The sequence below is a fragment of the Indicator indicator genome, chromosome 6, assembly GCF_027791375.1.
Source record: "Indicator indicator isolate 239-I01 chromosome 6, UM_Iind_1.1, whole genome shotgun sequence".
NCBI classification, from domain to species: Eukaryota; Metazoa; Chordata; class Aves; order Piciformes; family Indicatoridae; genus Indicator; species Indicator indicator.
This window is the reverse complement of record NC_072015.1, coordinates 13,512,801-13,536,553: the sequence shown is the minus strand read 5'-3', so window position 1 is coordinate 13,536,553 and position 23,753 is coordinate 13,512,801. Positions and strand designations below refer to the sequence as shown.

General features: G+C 43.0%; 1 protein-coding gene across 1 annotated transcript; it reads right to left on the bottom strand.

Moving 5' to 3' along the window:
• Positions 1–6,059: 6,059 nt before the first annotated feature.
• Positions 6,060–7,637, bottom strand: NRSN1 (neurensin 1). Its single transcript, XM_054381860.1, has 2 exons — positions 7,446–7,637; positions 6,060–6,458 (listed from the first exon to the last, which is right to left on the bottom strand). Exons 1-2 carry the CDS (start codon positions 7,632–7,634, stop codon positions 6,060–6,062), a joined length of 588 nt encoding a protein of 195 aa, XP_054237835.1. The 5' UTR covers positions 7,635–7,637.
• Positions 7,638–23,753: the final 16,116 nt, after the last annotated feature.

Genomic DNA, 23,753 nt, shown 5'->3' with positions numbered 1-23,753 from the left:
ATGTTTGTATTTTTCTTGCAGTCACCTACAGCAGTGACGAAATTTAGCTTTAATAGCTTTGTGATTTTAAATGAATCCCTAATTCAGTTAGACTTTTCTTTTATCCTTAATGCCCTTGGTAGGACTGAAGCTTAATTCAAAATACAGGTTTTATTAGTTGACCGCTTCTACTCTCTAAGTCAAGCTCCTAATCCAAGCCCCCTCTGTAGAATAATTTTGGAATTAATTTACTTTTCTCATACTCCAAAATAAAACATGAAAGAGTTTTGCCTGATGCCTGAACACCCAAGTTACAGCTTCAAATCTGGTGACTGCCTGAAGAGTGGCCCTGCCCTGTCCAAGGTGTGCAAAAAAGGACTAGACAGGTTTTCAAAACCACACACTAAACACATTTGACCTTGTGATTATACTGCCTCTGGTCCCCTATGCTCTCCAGTGTCCTCACACTGGAGATAATGCACTTGTCCAACAATAATATTCTTTTTCTTGTCTAGCCATCTGTGGTAGGCAGAATAATTGATGTTAAAAGTTGATTTGTGTCTTTTAAATGTCCACTTCCATGAAGATTTTTAGCTACTGTGTCAATGTTCTTCTGGTCACACTTCCTAGACCTGCAGTGTTTCTCTGCGTTTTCCATATTTGCTGTCTGTCTCTTCACTATTCCCTGACAGATGTCCTATATTGATGCTTGAAATGCTGCATTTCAGACAGCTCTCTCCTAGGGATTCCTTCGGGATTACCTCTCTCCCATCACCCTCCACTTCCCTGAGCTGCAGACCTGCCTCCCCTGTGCCACCATTTCAGGCAGGGATGTCTTGCACCACCTCCAAGACAAACATAGGCAGTGGTCCCTCTCACCTCTGCTACTGTCCTAAAAATAGATGCAAAGGCTTCAGAAAAAAATACCAGGGCTTTGAGGTTCCTGAAGTAGGCAGGGAGGAAAAGGGCAGCAGATGCTGAAGCCATTAGATGAGCTGAGGCAGGGAAATAATGACCTTCTAGAAAAGGCTCTTGTCTGTCATCCTCCTAGTCTCAGACTAGGGCGTGCCTTCAGCTAGGCAACAGCCTGAAGCTGTGGGTCCTGAGGCTGAACTTGCTGGAGCAGCATATCTAGTATGTTGTTAAACTGATTAGCTCATTAGCAGTGTTTAAAAATGATCTCCCATCTGTACTGGCAAAAGCACATGAATGGTAAATTATGGAAAAAGTCAGCTTTCAGAAAACAGCTGCAAATGATTAGAAAAACAGCAAAAGAAGTTATTTGATGCTGTCTCTTCTGTCTGCAGGGTTGTGAGAAGTATTTGCCTGACCTGCTGTTAATATGCAGAGATTATTTTCATAGCAATCCCTCTCTGTAAATTACCTGACAGCAAACCTGAGCTTTGCCCTGCTTAATGCACATCAAGTGAACTCATGCAGGAAATGGGCGTTGTGTGGTCTGCCGCACATTCGGATCAGAGCCAAAGGAAAATCAGGGTGTGGATGGATTGTTTGCCCAGTGACCAGGCTGCTCCAGAAGGTCCACACATGGTCTCTAAATATCAAGAACAGCAGGAGATTATGTGTGTGCCCCCATTTGCAGTGATGTTCTTCAGGAACAAGCTGTGCCATGGGATGACATGGCAAAACTCAAACAGCACTTCGTTAAGTAGTGCATGGGCATTAACCCCTAAAGGCTAGTGTGGGGTAATGCTCTGTAGGGATGCTGCTTCTGTCATCTGTGGAAGTGGTAGGACAAGGAGGGAGTAAGATGGTGCCTCCAAAGTATGCTCAGGGAGCGTCACATTGTCTCTACCCATGGCATGCAGTGAGCTGAGAGGGCAGCCTGCTGTGTAATGGCAGGATAACCAGTCAGTGCTGAATGAGCCAACCTGCTAAGTTCTTTATTTTGCCAAAACTGCTATTAGCCGTTTGATAGAAAGCTGCTGGCAAAGTGCATCCAAGTAAGGTTTTTGCAGTGTTTTGCTGTCTCACTCGGATTTCACATCATCAGAGGCTAAACAGCCTCCCCAGCATGCAGGTTCTGCTGCTGCTTTGCCCCCTGCCAAGCCTTTCTCTGATGCTTACTGACCAGGATGCTGCAGCCACCCCACTCTGCTGCTGCTACTGCTGCTTTCCTGAAGAGCTGTTTGCTTGCACTTGTGCATGATTAACAATCTCTTGGAATACTTGGAAATGGCAGGCTGAGGCTGTAGCAGAAACTGGAAATTAAATCTGCTTGCAGGCAGCTCAGGAGGAGGGGATGTTTCTGCATCTCTGCCTTTGCCTGTGATTCACTGTGCACTGGGAACTAAATGGAACATAAAGGGGTGAAGACAGCCTGAAGGAGAGAGGACAAGACAGATGCTAAAGAGAAGCCTTTTCTGCAGAGTGGTACAGGATGCAGATCTAACCTTCTGGAGAGCATGTATTAAGCAAAGTGAAGTCAGAGATTACCACTGAGGTTGAAAAATGGGCTTCCTTTCACCACATTTGCAGAGAAAAGAGTGTTGGGCCAAGAGGGGTTGCATTGTAATGCTTTGCCAAATGAGGCTAAAGAGGGGGCAAAAAATAAGGTAAGCATGAAAAAACTGAAAGAAGCAACTTAAGTGTGGCATTCAGCAGGTTGGAAAAGAAGAGCTTGGTTGCTAAAACCATGTTTTATTTACGCTAGAGTGCTGATTAATGTGCCCTTTGGGAAGGCAATGGCAGCCAGTGTCAGAGTCTCAGGCAGTCCTGGAGTGGAGCATGTGCTGCATTTTTTTCACATGGGAAAAGGGAAGAAGATACATAGTAGAGAAAGTATATGTTCAGGGACCCTCAGCCTCACTAGAATGTTCCAGAGAGCTAGGCTGCCCCTCACTGCTCCCCAGCTGGAGGCCATATCACAGGCATATCACTCCACTGTGATGCTTCAGTTCCTGCACCAAAGGCTGAAGCTGTTAAACCATTACAAGGAAATGGACCTTGAAAACATTTCTAATGTATCTTAAACTTTCCAGTATGTGGCTTCTTAACAGTAATAAAGGTAATATTTTGCTTAGTATTTCTACAAAAGCCCTCTATGGCACTGATTCTCTGCTGTGAAGGATTGCAGCCTCCAGTGATCCCAATTTTGGAAAAGCTCTAAGCAGCTGAAACAAAGGTTTAATGAGATGAAATGTGTGTGGCAGTGTTAACAATGAGAGTGTTACCAGCTTTGCTGCAGCTAAATCCCAAATGCATTTCCTATCTCAGTAAGCTTCAGTAAGGTCCTTGTGAATTTTTCTTTTCCCCTAGCATCTAGGTAATGCCATGCATGACTCATCCTCTCTTGTACTGTCAAAGCACGTTCAGTTCTGCAGGAGAAATATGCAGTGTGGCTCAGTTCCTGGTGCTTGGGTCAGCTCTGTTCACCATCTGTAGGGTCAGCTGTCCTCTGGACAAAAATTTAGCAACAGTTACATGGCCGTGTCTACATAGAATGTGCTGGGTTGGAAGGGACCTTTAAAGGTGATCTATCCAACCCCCCTGCAGTAAGCACGGACCTCTTGAACTAGATCAGGTTGCTCGGAGCCCCATCAAGCCTGACCTTGAATGTTTCAAGGGATGGGGCCTCCAGCACCTCCCTGGGCAACCAGTACTACTGTTCCATCATCCTCATGCTAAAGAACTTCATCCCAATTTCCAATCTCAATCTACCCTCCTCTAGTTTAAACCCCATCGTCCTCAGCCTAGTGCTCCATGCCCTTGTAAATAGTCCATTTCCAGCTTTCTTGTAGGCCCCATTCAGATACTGGAAGGCTGCTAGAAGGCCTCCCCAGAGCCACAGGGGTATGTTTTAAGAACTATGTATCTATATAGCTACTTTGGATAAAAAAGCCCAACCTTGGCTTTCTTTGCTAGATGGATTTTTCATTCAAAATTTCAGTACAGTGTTAACAAACAGTAGGTGGAGAGAAGGGACTCAATAATAGCTACAGGAGCCTTCACTCTCGTCTCCTTTGGTGAATTTCACTATAAAACTTAAAATGTTACATTTCCTCCATGCACAATTTTTAATTAAAAACTCTCCACTGAAAAGGTCAGGACAGCTTGACTCTTTGCTTCCCACACACTGATAGCCCAACAGCAGTGAAAACCAGTGGTAGTAAACAAAATTCCTCCCAACTTGAAATGAAAGTGCTGAGGACCCTCTCTGCCTGGAATAACTAATGAACAGCAGCAGCTCCCCCTCCTGCCATGTGCTTTGTGAGTAATTGCTACCCATCACCCCTGCTGCTTTTGCTGCCTTGCTTTATAAGTAACACACAGCTCCTCACCTTGCCAGTCTTCACGTCTCTTCCTCTTCAGCACTGCTTCATCTGCTGCTCCTCTGAGATTGCAATCTTATTTTAAAGCACTGGCTGCAATGTGCTTTTGCATTTCCAATACATTTATGCCAGTGAACTGTTGGATGCAGCAAGACCTGCTTTATTTTATGCTCTGTAACCATGTGCATGTGATGGCATCTTGATTGCCCATCTTTTCAGTGCTAATGTTTGGACACTGCAATTGTGTTGCTAGCATAAGCACCACCCTTACAGAAGAAAATTTTACTTCCAACAGCATTGTGGACCACAAAAATTATTGCAGATTCAGCTGAAACTTCCAAAGATGCATATTCTATTTTATTTAAATTGTGGAAGTATGACTGGAGTCACAGATCACAAAATGTTTTATCAGCAAGGAGATGAGCACAGCTTTTATCTACATACTTATTATTAGTGTGATAGCATCTACGGAATCTTTTTGATTCAGCACCAAAGTGACTTCCCCACTTATGAAAGCTGAACACAATGCAATAAAGAGATTGGTTTCAACTGCTGACTTCCCCTTTCAAATTTTAAATTTACAGAGAAACTTGTTTGACAGAAAGACTTTTCACAAAATCCATGGGTGGCTTGCGCCTAGAATTTTATTCAATCCATTCGAAAAATAGACAGAACTATAAGGTGGCACATATTGTCAGAAAGTACAAATGTCACATCTGTCTTTATACAGTTTAAATCCATAGATTAAGACAGTGAAATAATTGTCCTGGCTGGGAAAATAATTAAGGGTCTTCCACGAAAGGACGTGTCTCCAGGTAAGCATTCACACAAATGTTATCTGGTTAAGCATAACTTTTTCTATCCTCTATAAAAATATAAACGGCATTTCAAAACATTTTTAGATAAATAGGTTAAGGTCATCTAACATGGCATTCATGTACTGACAGAACATGGCACCTGGGCACGTCAAACTGCATTTAGTAATCCACACCCAGCCAAAATGAAAACGTTTTGTATGAGCTTCAAAGATAACGTAGTATAATGAAAGAAACAGCATCCAACCAAAGATGTACAGGTATGATGTTCCTCCTCCCATACGAATTCCTTCCCTTCATTTTGTACTTGTTGTTAACATGGCAATGACTAAGACAAAAGTGGCAGTTTCATACAGGTTAATTTTAACTCAGGATCAAGTATAACTTGCCTTTCCCAGAAAGCAGCACTGCTGGGAAGCGATGTGCACCAGGATCAAGTTAAGGGTACCCACTGTCACATATGTTTTACCTGTGCAGTATTTCTTTGATACAGGCTGTACAGAAGGACGTGTGCAAATTACAAGGGCAGAACCTTGGCTTCCCAGACAGCAAAACCAGGTGGTAAAAGTAAGACTAACCAGTATTTCAAAGGCAAGAAAAACTAAACAAAAAGCCAACTGATCTAAACTTTGAACCGTGGGATGTAGGGTGTTCCTAGTACAGCTGTCTTAAACACCCTGTTTTTTTTTTTTTTTTGTAGGGATTGCAGTCTTATAAGCTGAACAGCTAATTGTTGTTGCAAGGACTTATTTGGTTCAACACAGATTAAGAAGTTTCAATACACTGAATATACTGGTCATAGGTCTAATCACTTCACTTCCCTTTTCTCAATCCTAAATTTGCATTGGATTGGCTTCCCCCATCAGCTGTGTGTTTGTATAGCAGAGCACTCGATGTTGTAACTGACTAGCACATATGCCAACAACAGCTGCTATTTTCCAGTTAAAGTGAGAAACAAAACCCAAGGAAAGTGTCAGGTTTCAGACAGAGGTTGGACATTTTGAACTTTGGACAAAGTGACAGGTATCTTTGACTCTCCCGGTGCTGGCGCTTTTGTGACTGGATTTGCATGGGCTTTTACATCAGCTATTCTCTCTTTGAATCTTTGTTGGAGGTACTTTTCTTCTTTGGAGTAACTTTTAGCAAAAGCAGACATCATCAGACATGCTGCAACGGTGGACCCTCCCACACAAAACAAGACTGCACCTGCCAGCTTGCATATATCAAGGGACCCATTAAACTGTATGGCACGAGTATCCACCACAACAAATTCATCTTTCCCAAGAGCTTCGATTTTTGGCGGCACAAGAAAACCCACTACAAGAACTGTTAAACCTATCAGCATAAAAGCCGTCCCAGAGATGAGTCCGACCTGTAGAAAAAAAAAGAAACAAGAGAAACAATTATGATGCCTGTCTAGCTTTTAGCTGATAAGTGGCTCTAGGAGGCATTCAGCTTTCATAGTATCTTCAAGGTACTGTTAGCTCTCCTAGGAGAAGGATGGTATTTTTCTTTTAAGTCATACATGGCCATAGTAGAACTACAGGATATGAGAAACTGCCTTTTCACAATTTGTATTTATATAACTCAGCACTGACTTTTCTGGAAACAAGAGAATATGTATTTATGCATATAAGTAACATTTCATGTTCAAAGGCTCCATCACAGAAAGGATCACAGTTTAAGCCCAGTGTTGTGTTATTTCTGTTTATTCCTTTTGCATTAGGTGGTGGTTAGCACCAACAGTTCAGTCCCTGCTAACAGTCTGTGTCACATCTATCACTTGCTTTCACTCCATGAAAATAATTCCTTTGCAAGGATTAGAAGGAAGTTGTTATTGTTGTGAACAGATCACAGAATATTTCTAGCACATTACAAGTCTAAGTGTAAAATTTGGTTAACATAGAATGGTCCCAGCAACAAAGCAGAAGGGTAGGGTTAGATGGCCTTGCAGGCCCTTTCTAACCTCTGGTGTTCTCAAATTTCATCAAGTTTCCTGACCTTAATGGAGATCTTGTAACTTGCTTGATTCCCAGGTCACATAGTCTCAGAGTTACTGCTGTTAACCTACCAGTTTTATTCCCAATAATCTGGCAGTACCACTATGGGTGCAGACGAGGTAAACTACGCTTTCAAGCTATAGGTGGGGCTTCCTACACAGGACTTTGACGTTTCAGTGGCAGTATCCAAAGACCTTACAACTATGTTGGAAGCTGATCTACCTTGGTAAGAGCACCCTGCTTGGCTATTCTGTCATTTCAGGGAAAACTGAGCAACAGAAGGACATTCTGGATGATACCTATACCCATTAGTTGCATGGCAAAATCTTGAAATGGGCATTTTTCTCTTCAGTAAATACCTTCCAGAACGTAGAGCTCCACCTGCTAGGCGATCTCTGGATCTGAAAATCATCCTCATACTCCCAAATTGAAGCTGTGCAATCCTCATAAAACTGATGCAGGTAGGACCGAACTCCGTAGCGTTGGTACCCTCCCTCTGTGCTGCCCTGCGCGTGCCTGGACCCGCAGATGTCAGCATAGGAGCTCATCCTTCCTACCTGCAACGAGAGGTTGCATGCAAAGCAGATTGTTATCAGCGTGGCAGAAGAATAAAGTTGGCTACAAACTCTCCAGATAACACAAAGAAAAGTAGCTTAGGAGGGCCCTTTCCTTCACTTCTTTCCAAAACAAATGAGCCTGAAAAGAGTTGCATGTGGTGACTCAGCTCAAGTAAACCCAAGGCACTCAGCTTCCTGGCTCAGCACAGCCTAAAGGTGCTGCAGAGAACATTCTCTTCCATACACAGTGCTGGCTCCCCATATTTTGCACTAGTAGGCTACTGTGTTTCCATGGAGACTGAAAGAAGCAGACGACATCAGGTAACAAAAGCCAGCATCCCTCAAGGGTTCATACTGCCTCTCATTCAGACTGCTTCTATCAGTTAAATAGTTTGCAACCTTAGGAACTTGCCAAGCTGCTGGGTAAGGTGATTTTTTTTTTAATGTTTTTGCCTGAGCTTTTGAAGGGCAGGACTAAGCATTGACATAACATTCACACCTATGAGAAACAGAGGCAAAATAAGTCCCAGACAGATTCAAACTATATATCCTGAACTTAAATATGGATAATTAAAAATGAAAGCATGGAATGCCATCACAGCATCAAACTGCTTACTGAAGAGAGGAAAATGCAAATACTAAACTTCTGGCAAACCACTGCTCCCACAGAGAAGTCAATGCCCAAACTCCATCTGACTATAATAAAATGAAGTTTGTGTGCTATGAAAACTACCAACAATCTTCTCTACTTGCCTCTAAAAAACTTAAGCAATAGGTCAATGTTACTTAAGCTGAATGACTTCTCCTTAAAGAAGTTCAGAAAGTCTTACTCCAAAGGAAACTGCTGATATAATCAGTACTTGCATCTGAATGTCACAGCTCCATTTGTACCAGCTTCAAGCAGTTAATCTGATTGCCACAACAATTTTACTTAGAAGGAAGGAAGGTTTGACACGCTCATGGCAGCTAGACCCTCACGATTTTGCAGCTCTATGGCCCTTTAGGAATGGCTGATCTTTCTGAGTAAGAAATTCTTGAGTATGCATGAAAAACAAACACTGCTGCATTTAAATTAAACAGGAGCCAGAAAGTATCAATAGGGAATGGCAACAGCTTGAACGAAACTCTTGGCTGGCAAAGCAGTGGTCTTCCAGACTTTTGGGATCTGGTTGCATTTTTGGCTCAGGGACAAAGGGGGTTTTCCTCTTTATAAAAAAAACCCCACTTATCTTAATTTTTATTTATTTTGTATATCTAATACATGTTTGCAATTCTCAACATCTTACAGTTGCAAATATCTCTTTCAACTTGTGATGAAGTTACAAGGGTTTCACAGAAGTCATGACCAAGTGTAGGAGGAGGCCCACATGATGCTGGTGGCCATAGCATGGGCCACAGCTCCCTTCAGGAGAAGAGGGGACAGCAGGGAAATCCTCTCTGGTGAGCAGGGAGAGGCTGGCACATGGGCCACCCTGTGTCAAGTTGTATGTTGCTAATAGTGATGTTTCCCATTATAGTTAATATTTTGAGAAAAAAAATTGTTGTACTGTTACATTGCTATAAGCTCTTGAACACTATTAATTTTTGAGGTACAAAAAACCTCCCAGTGGTATGGATACAAGTATCCAATCTGAAATGCTGGGGAGATGCTGAATGTTACTCTGCTTTTGGAGCCTGTTGGTTCTTTTGCCAAGGAGCTTTTTGCCTCCCATGGGAGTCTCTTCCTCTGTTCGTGCCGTGCCTGAAGGAAGGAAAAAAGTTTTCTTTGCTCACTGCCACTACCATTTCCTCAACAGCTAGGTGCCATCTTCCACAGGACAAGCACAGATTTTTCATAGAACCAGAGTTCTGTCCACTGCCTAGGTAGACAGACCACAGGTAGACCTCTACCTCAGCATGAAAGGAGAGGATAAAGCAATAGTGTAACTTACCACAACCACCCCAGCTCTCCCACATGAGGTTACACAGCTTATACCTCAAGGATAAGAACAGTTTATGTCCATTTCCCTCACCATGTGTTTTGCTTTTAAGTAAACAAGCACTCATTCTCCCACTTCAGGAAGAAAAATGCCAATCAAAACTCTGCAGAAACTTGCTCTCTCAGGTCCCAACTTAGATCTTTATTCTTGCATCAGTCCTGCCTCCTTGAATAACTTATGCTTAACTCATTGCCAAATAAATTCCTTCAGGGAAGCATACTCAGAATCATATAATGAGCAGAAAGGGAGGCATCTCCCCCAAGTGGAAGTAACTCCATTAAGGCCAACACAGGGAAGGACCAGACCTAACATAACCAGATAATGCCAACAAAGCTTCATGGCATTACTCCAGGTGGCATCAGAAGACAGTTTTAGAGCTTCTTTGGTTTCTCCTGAAAATGAAGCATTTGCTGAGTCTGAACCAGCAACTGTAGTTATTACAATTAAGAAAACTCAATGTAATGTGACAGAAGGGTGTATAAACACTACCACACATTCATTGCACTATCTGTAGGTTTAGTCAAGAGAGAGAAAGGGGGATGTAGTGTTTCTAACAGCTTGGTGAAGGATTGCCTGTAAGGAACACAGCCTGGAATGCCTTACATTGCATATAGATTACATAGATTCTTTTTCTTTAGCAATCTAAAATGCTAGTAGGTGAGTTTGATCAGGCATATGAGCAAAGTGATAAATAAGACCTGAGAGGTGGAACAGAAAACAAAAGAATGATCTTTTGCTTGAGAGAGTTGTGATAGCATCAAGTAGCATGACCTTTTAAAATGGGAGAAAAAAAAAAGACTGCCAGCATCATTAATTCTTTTCAACCACTGCATAATATTAAGTGCTACTGAACATTTTCTTTATGCTCAGACTCTTCCACTTAAGTAATCTCCTATCTTTTGCAAAATGTCTTGTCCCTTAGAGAGAAGGCAGCTTCTCAGCCCTATATGAGTCACTGAAGCAGCCCAGTAATTTGATGATCTCCTTCCTCAGATGCAATTTAAACATCACTATGTTGTTCTTGCTCCTTACAGATGGGTCAGAGAAACTGAAACAGTCAGAGTATAGTGTTAGAAAACAGTTCTCCATAAAAAAGAAGCAAATGTGTCACAGCATCAAATTACACTGGATGAATATATACTGCAGTAGCTATGATTTCCGGAGTGTTGACGCATGTCTCACCTTCATGGCTGAGAAGATAAATGCTGAAATGTTGAGAAACTTTTGCTAAAAAAGGGTCAATTACCCAAATCTGTTATGCGCGAGCTCAGAACATGCATCCACGCCACAAAAGTGGTTTAATCATTGAAACTTTTTCAGTACCTAAACCCGAGGTGCCTAGGAGCATGTGAGATGTATGATCACAGCTTCACACACTGCATAGTAGCAATCTATCCCCTAGCAACTTTTGTTTCCATGGCAAAAGCTGTCCTGTTTACTTTGAGCTTTACTATTCTCCACTGATCTAGGGACGTGTGACAGGACTTGCGAGCAGGAAGATGAAAAGATGAGCAAGCTCCAAGAAAAATTACCCAATAAATTTTCCAACTACTTTGGTTTCTTACTGACAGATTAGACACATTTAAAGAAATGTAAGGAATCGGCATCTGAAAAGCAAGAAAAAGCAAATAAGGATGCACCATTGCTACTCAACACCACACAGCCACTAATGCCAATGGGTTTGCAGAGGTGAAGTCCCCCTCTCCCAGATGTACACACTTTGATCCTTCCGTTCAGAGGCCATGTTTCCAGTTTTTACTTAGACAAAGCAAGACCCTGTGAAGGGCAAATACTGGAATAACTAATCTGGCTTTGACAGCAGTTTCCAAAATGGGCTTTCTGATGCCTCAGCTACCTGCCATGCCATTGTCCAGCACATTCCCAGGCCAGAGGCTGAGACAAGCTGTTCTTGGCCTGACCCAGCCCACCAGAGCCGAGCCGAGCCCCCATACCACCGTGGCTCTGGCTCAGTGCCCAGCCCTTGGGCAGGGGGGCCGACAAGGGCTGCTGCCGCCGTTCCCCCGAGGACGCCTGAGGTGCTCAGCTGATTTTCCGAGGCAGCTTCTGCGCCCTTGCCATGCACCGGGGAGTGCGCAGGGGCCCTCGGGGGTATAGGCCGGAGCCTCCCAAGCGGGAGGTGGCGACCCTGCCAGGTCACGACCCCTGCGACAGGCCAGGCTGCTCCGCCAGCACAACAGAGGACACTCTCGATAGTCCGCTTCCCGGGCGGAGCGGAAGAACTCCGCAGCATTGGCACCTCAGCTGAGATCTCGTCTCCCGTGACTGACTGCCGGCCCTCACCTCTCCTGGCCCGGCGCCAGCAGCCCCGCATACCGAGAGGACGAGGGCAAAAGAGAGCCTGGCCGGGCCATCCCCCTGCCCTGCCCTTGCCCTGTAGCGCGGGGCGGCGATGCAAGCCCCCTCTGGGCGCCGGGTCAGCGCGGCACCAGCCCTCCCCATGAAGATCGCCCTTTTTCCCGGGCCGGGAGGCGAAGTCCGGGGACCCTGCCGTACCCGCCCTCCCACCCCCGCGATCTGGCGGCCGGCTCTTCTCCGCCACCTTCCCCGCGGGAACCTCGGCGCTGTATTCCCCCCCGCGAGGACGCCGAGTGTCACAGGAGCCTCTGCCATCCCTGCCAAACCGCCGATCCCAAGTTTTCCGAGAGGCCAGGAGCGGCGGCGCCAGGGTTACCTGTCCCTTCTGGCGCTCCCCTCAGCCGGCTGAGCAACCGCGGCGGCGCTAGCTGCGGCTCTCCCACCCTGGTCCCATCTCCTCTCTGCGCCGCGTACAGCCCCAGACACCACGTATTATGTACGGCCCGGAGCGCTGCTCGCTCCCGTGCCGTGCCTGCGCACTGAGCCTCCGTCGCTGCTGCCGCCGCCGGGCGCGTAGGGGCGCCTGTCTGCGCTCTCCCTGCCGGCTCCTCCGGGGCGGTGGCTTGGGCTGAGTGGGGGATACTCGAAGGGATGTGGCGGTCTTCCCCGCAGCCCGCTGCCATGAGGAGGGTCTCTCCGGCCGCGGCATCGGCGGGCCCATTCCCAGGAACGGGCAGGCCAGCAGGTGGCAGGGAGTGGATGCCTCGGTGCCACCAAGGTTACCGGGATGTCCTCCCTGGGTGGGGGGAGTAGGAGGGGCCTTGGGACCAAGTCTGTAATCACCTCTCCTCTCTTTAATCAGCGCTGAGTAATGTGGAGACTCAATGCTCTGCTATTCATAGAATCGCTTTGGTCAGAAAAGATATCTAAGATCAAGTCCAATCATCAACCCAGCACTACCATGGCCATTAGACCATGTCCCGAAGTGCCATGTCCACATGCTTCTAGAACACTTCCAGGGACAGTGACTCCACCATCTCCCTGGGTAGCCTGTTCCAATGCCTGACCACTCTTAAAGTAAAGGAATTGTTTCCAGAATCCAATATAAACCTCCTCTGGTGCAATTTGAGGCCGTTTCATTTCATTCTATCATTTGATACTAGGGAGACCAACACCATGTCACTACAACCTCCTTTCAAGGAGTTGTAGAGTGAGAAGGTCTCCCCTCAGACTCCTCCAGACTGAACGACCCCAACTCCCTCAGCTGCTCCTCAACAAGACCTGGCCCTTCACCAGCTTCATTGGCCTTCTCCGGGCACACTCCAGCAGCTTAACGTCCTTCATCCAGTTAAGTGGACAGATGTCACAAAAATGTGACATGACCTACAAAGAATAAGGCACTGAGATCTGGGGGATGAGGAAATAAATCAGTCCACCAAGAGACATATCTGGACTTTTAAGAGAAACAGAGTGAGGCTGAGGGCCAAACATGAGTGTCTTGGGTCTGGCTTGGTAACAGGTTGGTTGTTCATTGGGAAAAGATTTCAAATAGGCAAATTTGGGGATTAAGGAAACCAGTGAGGGGAGAGTTAGAGAACATGACAGGGCACTAAGACCTGGACTTGCTGCAATGTGTCCCAAAGGCAGGTAATATGGAATTCCTCTGAAAAAAATGACAATGTAAAGGGCAAAACCAATATAGTAATTTCGATGCTCTGTACTGAAATATGCACAGAAATAGTATCATTTCATGCAGAAAAAAAAATTGGAAGTGCTTTAAAGCACTTTAAAACGGATAATTATTAGCCAAAAAAAAAAAAAACCCCAAGGTATTTTAAAAGTGCTTAAATACATATAGTACATAAAGAAGAAGGTGAGATTAATGGTGGTTTCATTTACAGCAATGCTCAAGCTCCTTGGAAAAAACCTTGCATATGATGGGCAATTGCAAATCATAAAAACAGCTAAAAAAGAGCAACTAAGGAATTACATTTGGAGGAAGAAATGCTGATTTCAGTGGATTTCATACTGTCCTTCCAAAGCTCTTATGCTTTTCTTGTTTCAAGTAATGAGTAATGCCAAAAGTGGTTTCCCTGACCTAAGCAGAGCTAATTCCACAGCAGTGTGCTCTTCAGTGAGCAGTGCTGGCATAACCCAGTCTATCACAACTAACAAAGTAATGAGCTGACAATTATTGGTGAAAAATGTGGAAAATACAGTCAAGTGATAAGCAGGTTGGAGTATCAATCTTAAATGAGATTTCCTCATTGATTGTCCTGTAAGACTAACACTGGGTTTATGTGTAGTATCACAGCGAGGACTGAATGATTCTTTATCCCAGATCAGGAAGATATCTGCTGTAGAGAAAACAATCTATACGAGCTGCTCTCTCTCTGTACACAGGTAGCTTCTTTTGAATACCTACCTACTGACAGAGAATAAATAAAAGGAATATGAAATACCTGTGCTGGCCCACTACACAATTTTTTTCCTTACACAGAAGTGTCAGCTCAGCAACCCAGGACAAATTAGTATTGGAGCAATGAGGATATTTGCAGTAATGCTAAAAATGATCTGTGAACTCTGAATTAACAACCCTAAAGGTTAACCATGGATGACCTCAGAAGTTGCTTTTAGTGTATTTTTAGTGCTTCAGGAAAACTGTAAATTCAGTCTAAAATCAGAGCTGTTCTTGAAGTATAGCTGAGCTTAGTTATGAGAGGTGTCAAAGAGAAGAGTATAAATGTCCTGTTTAGCCTTAAAATTGGTAACATCAATACAAAGATACTTTAGAATGGCAGGACCTATTGCTCATTGCATGACTCAGGATGTAGCTGCTAGGGATTCTACAACACAGTAATGGAGGACTTCTGAGGTTCTTTGCTCTCTGCATTTCTGGAATCTCATTGCTATAAAGCAGTGGCCTTCATTTGGGACTGTTTCTGTGATAATTCTATGAGCTGGATCCAGGGGATGGCGATATCCCTTCCTTTGCTCTTTTGACTCTTTTGAGCAGCTCTGAGGAGAGGCACTCGGGGGTGCTAGTGGATGAGAAGCTCAACATGAGCTGTCAATGTGCACTTGCAGCCCAGAAAGCCAACCAGATCCTGGGCTGCATCAAGAGAAGTGTGGCCAGCAGGTCGAGGGAGGTGATTCTCCCTCTCTACTCAGCTCTGGTGAGACCCCACCTGGAGTACTGTGTCCAGTTCTGGAGCCCCTATTACAAGAGGGATATGGACATGCTGGAACATATCCAGAGAAGGGCCACAAGGATGATCAGAGGGCTGGAGCACCTCTCCTATGAGGACAGACTGAAAGAGTTGGGGCTGTTCAGTCTGGAGAAAAGAAGGCTCTGAGGTGACCTTATTGTAGCCTTCCAGTATCTGAAGGGGGCCTACAAGAAAGCTGGGGAGGGACTTTTTAGGATAGGACTAGGGGGAATGGAATAAAGCTGGAAGCGGGGAGATTCAGGCTGGACATGAGGAAGAAGTTCTTCACCATGAGAGTGGTGAGAGCCTGGAACGGGTTGTCCAGGGAGGTGGTTGAGGCCCCATCCCTGGAGGTGTTTGCAGCCAGGCTGGATGAGGCTCTGGCCAGCCTGCTGTAGTGTGAGGTGTCCCTGCCCATGGCAGGGGGGTTGGAACTGGATGATCCTTGTGGTCCCTTCCAACCCTGACTAAGTCTATGAATCTATGAATCTATGACTCTCTCTTTTCCTCTCTCTACTTTTCATTCTGCTTTTCCTTCCCATTTTCCCTCTGTTCTGGTCTAATCTAATAAACCAAGTTCATCAGCTGTTTCTTGTCAGTTTGTCTTTATTTACTCCAAGGGAATTATTTGAATCTTTGCACAACATCCCTTGCTGAGGGTTGGCACAGAATAACCAGGTCATGATAGCTTCCTGTTCCAGTTGCTGCTTTCAGTTTCTGGGTATGGGGTGTTGATTTTTTTCACTGGGCAGGCTGCAGGTCAGGGGGTAGTCACTGGCTTCTGCTGCTGCTTCTGCATTTTGATGCACTTTTCTGCAAATAGGCTAAGGCAATTGTGCATCATATCATCTCATTAAATTCTTTATCTCAATTCCTTATCTCAACACAGACTTTTTTTGTGTTACTTTCCCTCTTGTCTGCGTGGGGGGGAGGAGGAGGAGTCTTGTGAGAGTGGGCTGTGTTAACCCAGGACAGCATTGCAGATCATAGAATCATAGAATGTTTTGGATTGGAAGGGACTTTCTTGCAGTGAGCAGGGACATCTTCAACTAAATCAGGCTGCTCGGAACCCACATCCAACCTGACCTGGAATATTTCCAGGGTTGGGGCATCTACCACTTCTCTGGGCAACCTGTGCCAATGTTTCATCATCCTCGTTGTAAAAAATTCCTTTCTTATCCCTAGTCTAAATCTACCATCTTTTAGTTTAAACCATTATCCCTTGTCTAAATCTACCATCTTTTAGATTAAACCATTATCCCTTGTCTAAATCTACCATCTTTTAGTTTAAACCATTATCCCTTGTCTTGTCATAACAAACCCTTCTAAAAAGATTCTCCCTATCTTATAGGCCTCCTTTAACACTGAAAGGCCACAATAAGGTATCTCCAGAGCCTTTATCTCTCCAGGCTGAACAACCCCATCTCTTTTAGCATGTCCTCATAGGAGAAGTGTTCCAGCCCTCTGATAATTTTTGTGGCACTCATTTGGACCCACTCCAACAGGTACAGCGTCTCTGCAGGGTTTATAGGCAAAAAGCTATAATTTAGATCCAGGTGAAATTCCAAAATATCAACCCCACCATTTTTGAAAAGTCTCAAGTGTTGGACAGCAAATGTGTGCAACAGTACTTTATTTGCAGCAGCTATTATTACCGCTAGACGGCTGTGTTGTTTTAAAATACACTGCCTGTGAAGACCAGTGCCTAGGAGCTTGGATTAATTTATAAAATTAAGTTTCTTAAGGGAAGTGTAATTCAAAGTCAAAGGCAGGTGGGGGTGAAAACTATTCAGAATCAGTCTAAGGAATTCCATTTTCTTGAGAGCAGATGTGGTTTAAGGAAAATTCGAAGTGCTGAGCGCCCCTGTCACGAGAAGACTCTCAAGTGCGCTCAGCACTCAGTGGGACAGCCAGCCAGGGGCTGAAATTCTTGGTGCGCTGAGCTGTGGCTACCATGTGTATGTGTTACTGTTCTGGAGTTGGTTATGCTACATCAGATCAGTTTCTCTCTTTGCTGTATTCCTGCCTCCTGCACCTGTGAGGGAAATTTGTGAACCAAGGCATCTTTTGGTAACTCTTGCATGCACATGCACACAATCCCATAGGTGAGGTTGCTAAAAATGCTCCATGTGCCAAGTTCTTCTGTTTTGGAGCCCACATGGAAATGAGGTCATCTGAAAACTTGACCTCTGTTGGGAATATTGAGGGTCATGAAGTAACATTAATAACTGCTCTCAAAATGCCTTGGACTCTTGGTGTTTTATCTGGATGGTTACTATCCCAGAAGTCATTACACTGCTTCCTATCAGCTTTTGATAAATGGAATGGATTTTATAAAGCAGTCATTGTAAGTTTTTAATGCAATTACTCTGTGGTTGGTCTTTTATATACCTTTTTATATACTCCAAACTTCAATGACACAGCAGAGTGAAGGTAGTATACAGTGTAATCAGTGCTAACAGAGTTTTAAAAAGCATTTTTTATTATAGGGCCAAAGATGGGAAGTATGACACAGTGATGTTTTTATTGCCTCTGTATTCTGGCAGTGTGTGCAAGTGGCTGTTATTAGACAGGAACCACATTGTCTGGAGGACACTGTATGAACCTCTGTGAAAAGGCATCTTCTGGTTCAAGGAGTTATTTTTCTTGTCTAGAAGAGCATAATGACACTGCATTTGTAACGTAATTAACCACTATATCAAATGTCAATTCCCAGGCTGTCATTGACTGTTAATCTATATTTCTTGTTTAGAAAACATTGCTGGATTTTAGTGCTGAAAGTCTCCAAACAATTGTTTTCCTGAAAGTAGTGAGAAGGATTAGATTAATCCCTTCTCAGGTTTTGCAACCAGCTATGTATTTATTTTTAAGCAAATCTGTATGCAGTTGCAACCCAAAGACAGTGCCTGTGTTGTTACAAGGCTCTCTGAAACTTAGAAGGAAAAAACCCAAGCTGAGGAGAGCATGCATTGATTATTCACATGATTTACAGATATAATGACAAAATAAATGTGTCCAATCTTTCAAGGTGTTTGGATAGACAGGAGGTAAATGTTATCTTCTTTTTAGTGATTCCAGTAAAAATTTGGTTTTGCCTTTGGCCTTGATGCACATTTGGAGGGCATAGGACTGGTGTGGTTACAGGCAAGTACCCTTGAGACACAATCTGTTATTTCTAAGCTAAAAATAATTTGGTGACATTGTCCACCTTAGTTTATTGATGGTGTTCAAAAGAAATAGGCAACAATCATAGGCAGCCCAGTTCCACTCTCGTGAACACCTGTGAATGAGAAGACTAACTGTGTAATTTGATGAATAAACCAGCAAGGTTCCAGTGTTAATATTGTAAGGAAATGTTCCATCACTAGAGGTTAATGTTCACAAAGGGGACAGAGAAATCCTGCAAAACTTTATTTGAATAAAGGGAGAGTCCACTGGGAACAGAATTCCTATGAATTCTTTCAAATTGCTGGAGGACACAGCCTGCCTTTTATCCTAAATTCGAAGCTGCAAGCGACTCAGTTCTGGAACCCCTATTACAAGGAAGGATATTGGAACTAGATGATCCTTGAGGTGCCTTCCAACCCTAACAATTCTGTGAGCCTGTGACTCTCTTCCTTTCCCCTTTGGCTGAGGTATTTGGAATGTGTTGACTTCCCAGTTAGCCTACTATGTGTTCCCCCTTACATGTGCATCCCCCTGCATCATACATCCCATGTTCATTAAAATGAGGCTTTACCCCTCTCTGGGCAGACAATTTACTATCCAATAGCCTATTAAGCCTGTGCACTATCCCCAAAGTTCAAAAGTTGTGTCCGGCTACACCTGGTCCTTGCTGCCTTTGGAGGACACTTTGTTGATCCAGGGAAAGACTCCTGTGGAGACATCAGCGATGAGGATGCAGAGAATCTTTGTTATCTCAAGTTTCATCCAGAAGCTTTTTATTTATATAGACACACTCTGCCTTAATCCCATCAATATCATCCTTTTGACATTGTCTGTGGACTTGCATGTGAGACATTTACAACTTTGCTGCCTTTGTGAAGATATCACAAGGGCTTTGAGACCTTTTTGATTTCTATAACTGTATTACACTGGGAGTGTGGTGCTCTGTGCTTAGAGCTAATTCAGCAGAGGTACTTTTCTGAAGTTGCTGTTTGCATTGCCACCAAAAAAAGTCATTATTTATTGTTGCTCCCTAAGGATGAATTATCTTGACTAATGTTGTTTTGCTCACAAAGACAGCATAATAATCACTGATACATTTGAACATTGTAGAATAATAGTTGTGGGCAGACTTCATGTCTCCTTCCTGCTTGCTTGGTATTGTATGTTATTGCATGCTAGCTGCCTAAAGGTTGAAAGAAGAGTAATTCCTTTGAAGTGAGGGATCAGTTAAGAGTAATGGACAAATCAGTGTCTGATGGCAGCCAGTTGCAGGCACGTGTGGAAAGGAGTAAAAAACCAGGACAATCACATCAGGTTGTCTAAACTCAGCTTGTGACAGTATGCAGCCTAGAGACTTGTGGGCTAAAGGAATCCACAGCCACCTCTTTTTGTTTAATAGCCATTAATGAACCACTTTTGTGAACTTTGGTGTCCCACTGCTTATTGAATTCGCTTTTGCTTTTGGCAAATGCTGCAGTGGGTTATGGTCTTAATTCACTGTGAAGGAGAATTGCATTCCACGTATCTCTGCAGAATGATTTTTAAAATGGGAAGTAAGTAACTTTTTCAGTCTCTGCCCTTGTTTAATAACATGCTCAGATCATCTACATGCTCCAGGTGTTTTGTGCAGAAAAGATGGAAAGCTAAGGTCTAGATCTTGAAATCTGGGATCTACTTACTCAGGAAATGATATCTCACTGAAGAGAGCTAGAGCCCTTCGAAACCAATGAGATGTAGTAGCCTGAATAATACACTTGAGTGTTTTGGTTTTTTTGTTTTTTTTTTTTTTGTTTTTTTGAGCTGAGGAAATTAATATATGTTTGTTTTTTTTTTTTTTTACCATTAATATCCCAGTAGTTTTGGTGCTGATCATGATATCAGTGATATGGTTTGGTACTGGCATAGCTTGGAATTTTCACTGGGTCACTTTGACTTCCAGTTAACAGGTATTTAATCTATTATCTTACTTAAATTCAGCCTCAGGAGTGCATTCTAACGAAATTCACCCACATGTTATCTGGGCCATTGGTGTTCATCTGGGAGGGAACACCAAGCAAGACATCCAGCTGCACCAGCTAATGAGTATTTGACACCATGCTGATGTCATGCCTTTTGTATAAGGATAAGGCTGGCTGGGGCAAAGGATGATAGGGCTTGGAGTTTGGACTGTGACATGAGATGATTATTCTTTCCAGGGTTCACTATTTTCTTCTGCTTCTGGGTTTTGCACCTTCTCTTGCTTCTCTTGCACTATCTTGCTTCACCTTCTATATTATTCCATTAAACTCTCCTTATGCCAACCCCCAGGGATTTTCTTTATTCTTTTTTTCTTTCTGTCCCACCAGGAGGGCAATGTGGGGGAATTTGGTGTGAGTTGCTGAGTCAAAACCATAATATGAGGGAAGAGAAGCTCACCTGTTCTCCTGGTAAAGTCAACAGAAGGGCTGTAGAATCTGAAGTGGTGAGTGTGAGACAGTGGGCACCATTTCTTTCCATTCTTCATTCTTTGGTGTGTGTGTATAATGACTACTAATTAGTTTCTCAAGCCTTGGCTTAAATCATATGTTGCATAATGAAAGTTACTTCATGAAGAATTTTTGTCCCTGAGAATGCTGAGTGGAGGGAAGCTCATTCACTAGTCATGTGAGTTGGCTGTAATTTCAGGTACTTCTTCACTGAGTTTGTACATTTAACAATGGTACCATTCAGGAGAATGCTTGCATTGTAAGTTGACAATTAACTATGTATTTTTAACTCTCAATAAATACTTTTTCAGCAATGCCAGAGGAAAGAAGTGGGTCTTGCCAGCATCTTTAATGTTTACTGCTACTATGTTTTCCTCTCTTGATCTAGTTTGTTTTGACTCTTATTCTCCTTGTATATTAATTGCATTTGTGCTGTGCTCTTACTGATGAGGAAAAAGGTTGATATTGAAAGGCTAGCCTTTAGAAATGTGTAGGCATTTTTCTATTATGCTTTTTGCATGTTTCTCTCTGACCCTGATCTTGGAAACTATCAGGTAAATTAGGAATAAACAGCACTGAAATCCATTAGTGCTAAGACAAATCAGATTTTGCTATCAGTTATTGTTTAATTGGACCAGGTATTTTATAGATTTCTGGTGTCTTCTGTCTCTTGAACATTACCTGTTGATTTGTGTCTTTTACTTAACAGGGTTTAAATGCATTTTGCAAGAGATATTGGGCTCTGTGCTCTGTAACCTTGTGGGTGGAAAAGAATCTTGTTCTTGGCTTTTGGCCTGAGAACAGTTTCGATCACTTCCTTTGAAGGGCATGTTTTTGAGGTAGAGGGTTCCCATACCTACTGTTCTTTCATCTGAGGACATCCTGAACCCTGAATGGCACTGAAGTAAAAGTACTTACCAACAATGTGTTCACACCTCACAGCAGACAATTATCTCAAGAAGTAGCTACAGATGATGTACTCTGACTTGGGAGTGCAGATTGGAGAACGATGTAGGTATAAGGACTTACTTAGCCTTTTGGGTATCTTGACACACATCTTTTAAAAATCCATTCCATCCTTCTGCAGCACAATACTTTGACAGATCAATATGCTTAGAGTCTGGTATATTTTGAGTGAGACAAGACTGGAAATGAGGGGAGAGGTAAATATTCAGGCTAAGTGGTTTGATTCCCATAGATCTGGAGGCCTGAATCAACTTATTTGCTAAAGTATGTTTGTTTGCTCGTATGCTATAGTGATCTCATGATATAATTTATGGAAAGATACAAACATTATCCTGAAGACATGAGAAACAGTGGCCAAAATGGAAGGCTCAAATCCTCTTGAAATTCATATGAATATCTCAAGATTTTGGTTTTGGACGAGGCAATGAATTAATGGAATATAGTTTCACATCAAGGTTATCTGAGGTGGTGGCTATTGTAGGTGGCATGATTTATGTTCAGCATTATGTAGGCTTATTAAATTCTGTTTCACAAATCCAGTTCTTTTCTGATTAGTCCTGACACAATGTTATAGGCAATTTTAGTAAACGACACTTCTCTTCAACCTTGTTGCTGTATTCTGGTGAGAAACAGTGGTTTACAAAGTATTTGGGGTGTACTTAGAAATGAGGTTCACTTTACACTGACTTATGCAATTTATCTGGTATGTTTAAAAAGCAGTTCTTCTATACATGTTTTAGGATCTCATGGTTGCACTTTTGTATTAATAAGGATATTTTCTTCCATGGTAGGTAGACACCTTGTGAAAGAGGAAACTGCTTACATCGTATAACAACTTGCACAAAAATTGCTCTCAAATATTAGTGAAGGTAATTTCATACAAAGATAATGATGTCTCAAAACCTAAGACATTTCTAGGCAAATGAAAGAAAGAATTCAGTTCCAGAATCTTTGTAGGGAACTCTTACAAAACAGTTTTTTTTTAATGGATGTTTTATCAGGGAGGACTCACAGTACCAATTTGCATCATATCCCTCTGGATTAAATAGATACAGCTCTACTTAACATTGGTAAAACAGATGAATTTCATCTCCTGGGACCCGTGGCCATAAACTCAGAAACTATTTCAAGTTTGAACCACACTGCAATACTCTTCATCTTACAAAGAGGCTTGTGTTTCAAGGTGACTAGATCCTTAGTATTGCTTCAGGAAAGTGTTGCAAGCCAGTGGCTGGCTGTTGGACTGCACTGGAATTGTTTCTTGACACAATTACAGGAAAGAGTTGAGACAGACCTGTAGTTTAACAGAATTGTCAGCACACAGAGTTGATGCGGAGCAGTGTATATGATAGTACCTTGTCTGGAGTGCTTGGGCAAGAAGCCTTTGCCAGGGAAAGATCAAAATGATCCAGAGAAGATGCTTTTGGTATAAGACCTACCTAAAATTTGGTAGAGTCTGACAAGACACATCTACCTGCTTACTGTTTTGTTCTTGTTCCAGCTGAGTACCCATGCTGGAAAGTTTCCCAGACTTCTTGTGGAAGTTATCTCCTCATCTCGTATCAAGTAGAATACAGTTTTCTTTTTTTCACTACTGGAATATTTCAGGGAGTATGGAGCTGGTGGTTAACAATGCTGCTGGGTTGATGTGGCTTATCACAAACAATATATTGCTTTGTTCTGTATAAGGGATGAGGCCTGAGATTTTTTTATTTCTTCTTTCTGTGTCCTCTGGCATAAGTTGCTATTTTTGGGAAGTGCTTTTCCTATCTGCTGACTCACCCATGTAAAAAATAAAAATGTTAGGCTTTTTTTAGGCCAAGGAAATGTTTATAATTTTTATAGTACTTGGCATCTCTTGGAAACAGAAGCAACTGTCCCTGCAGTTACCAGTAGTTCTATAAAGTACATGTCTCAGTAAATAAAATGGGTCAAGTCCTTTACTGTGGTCTTGAAGGCAGCTTGACCTGTCATGGCTTCTGTCTGTAGGGCTCCACTCATCTGTCT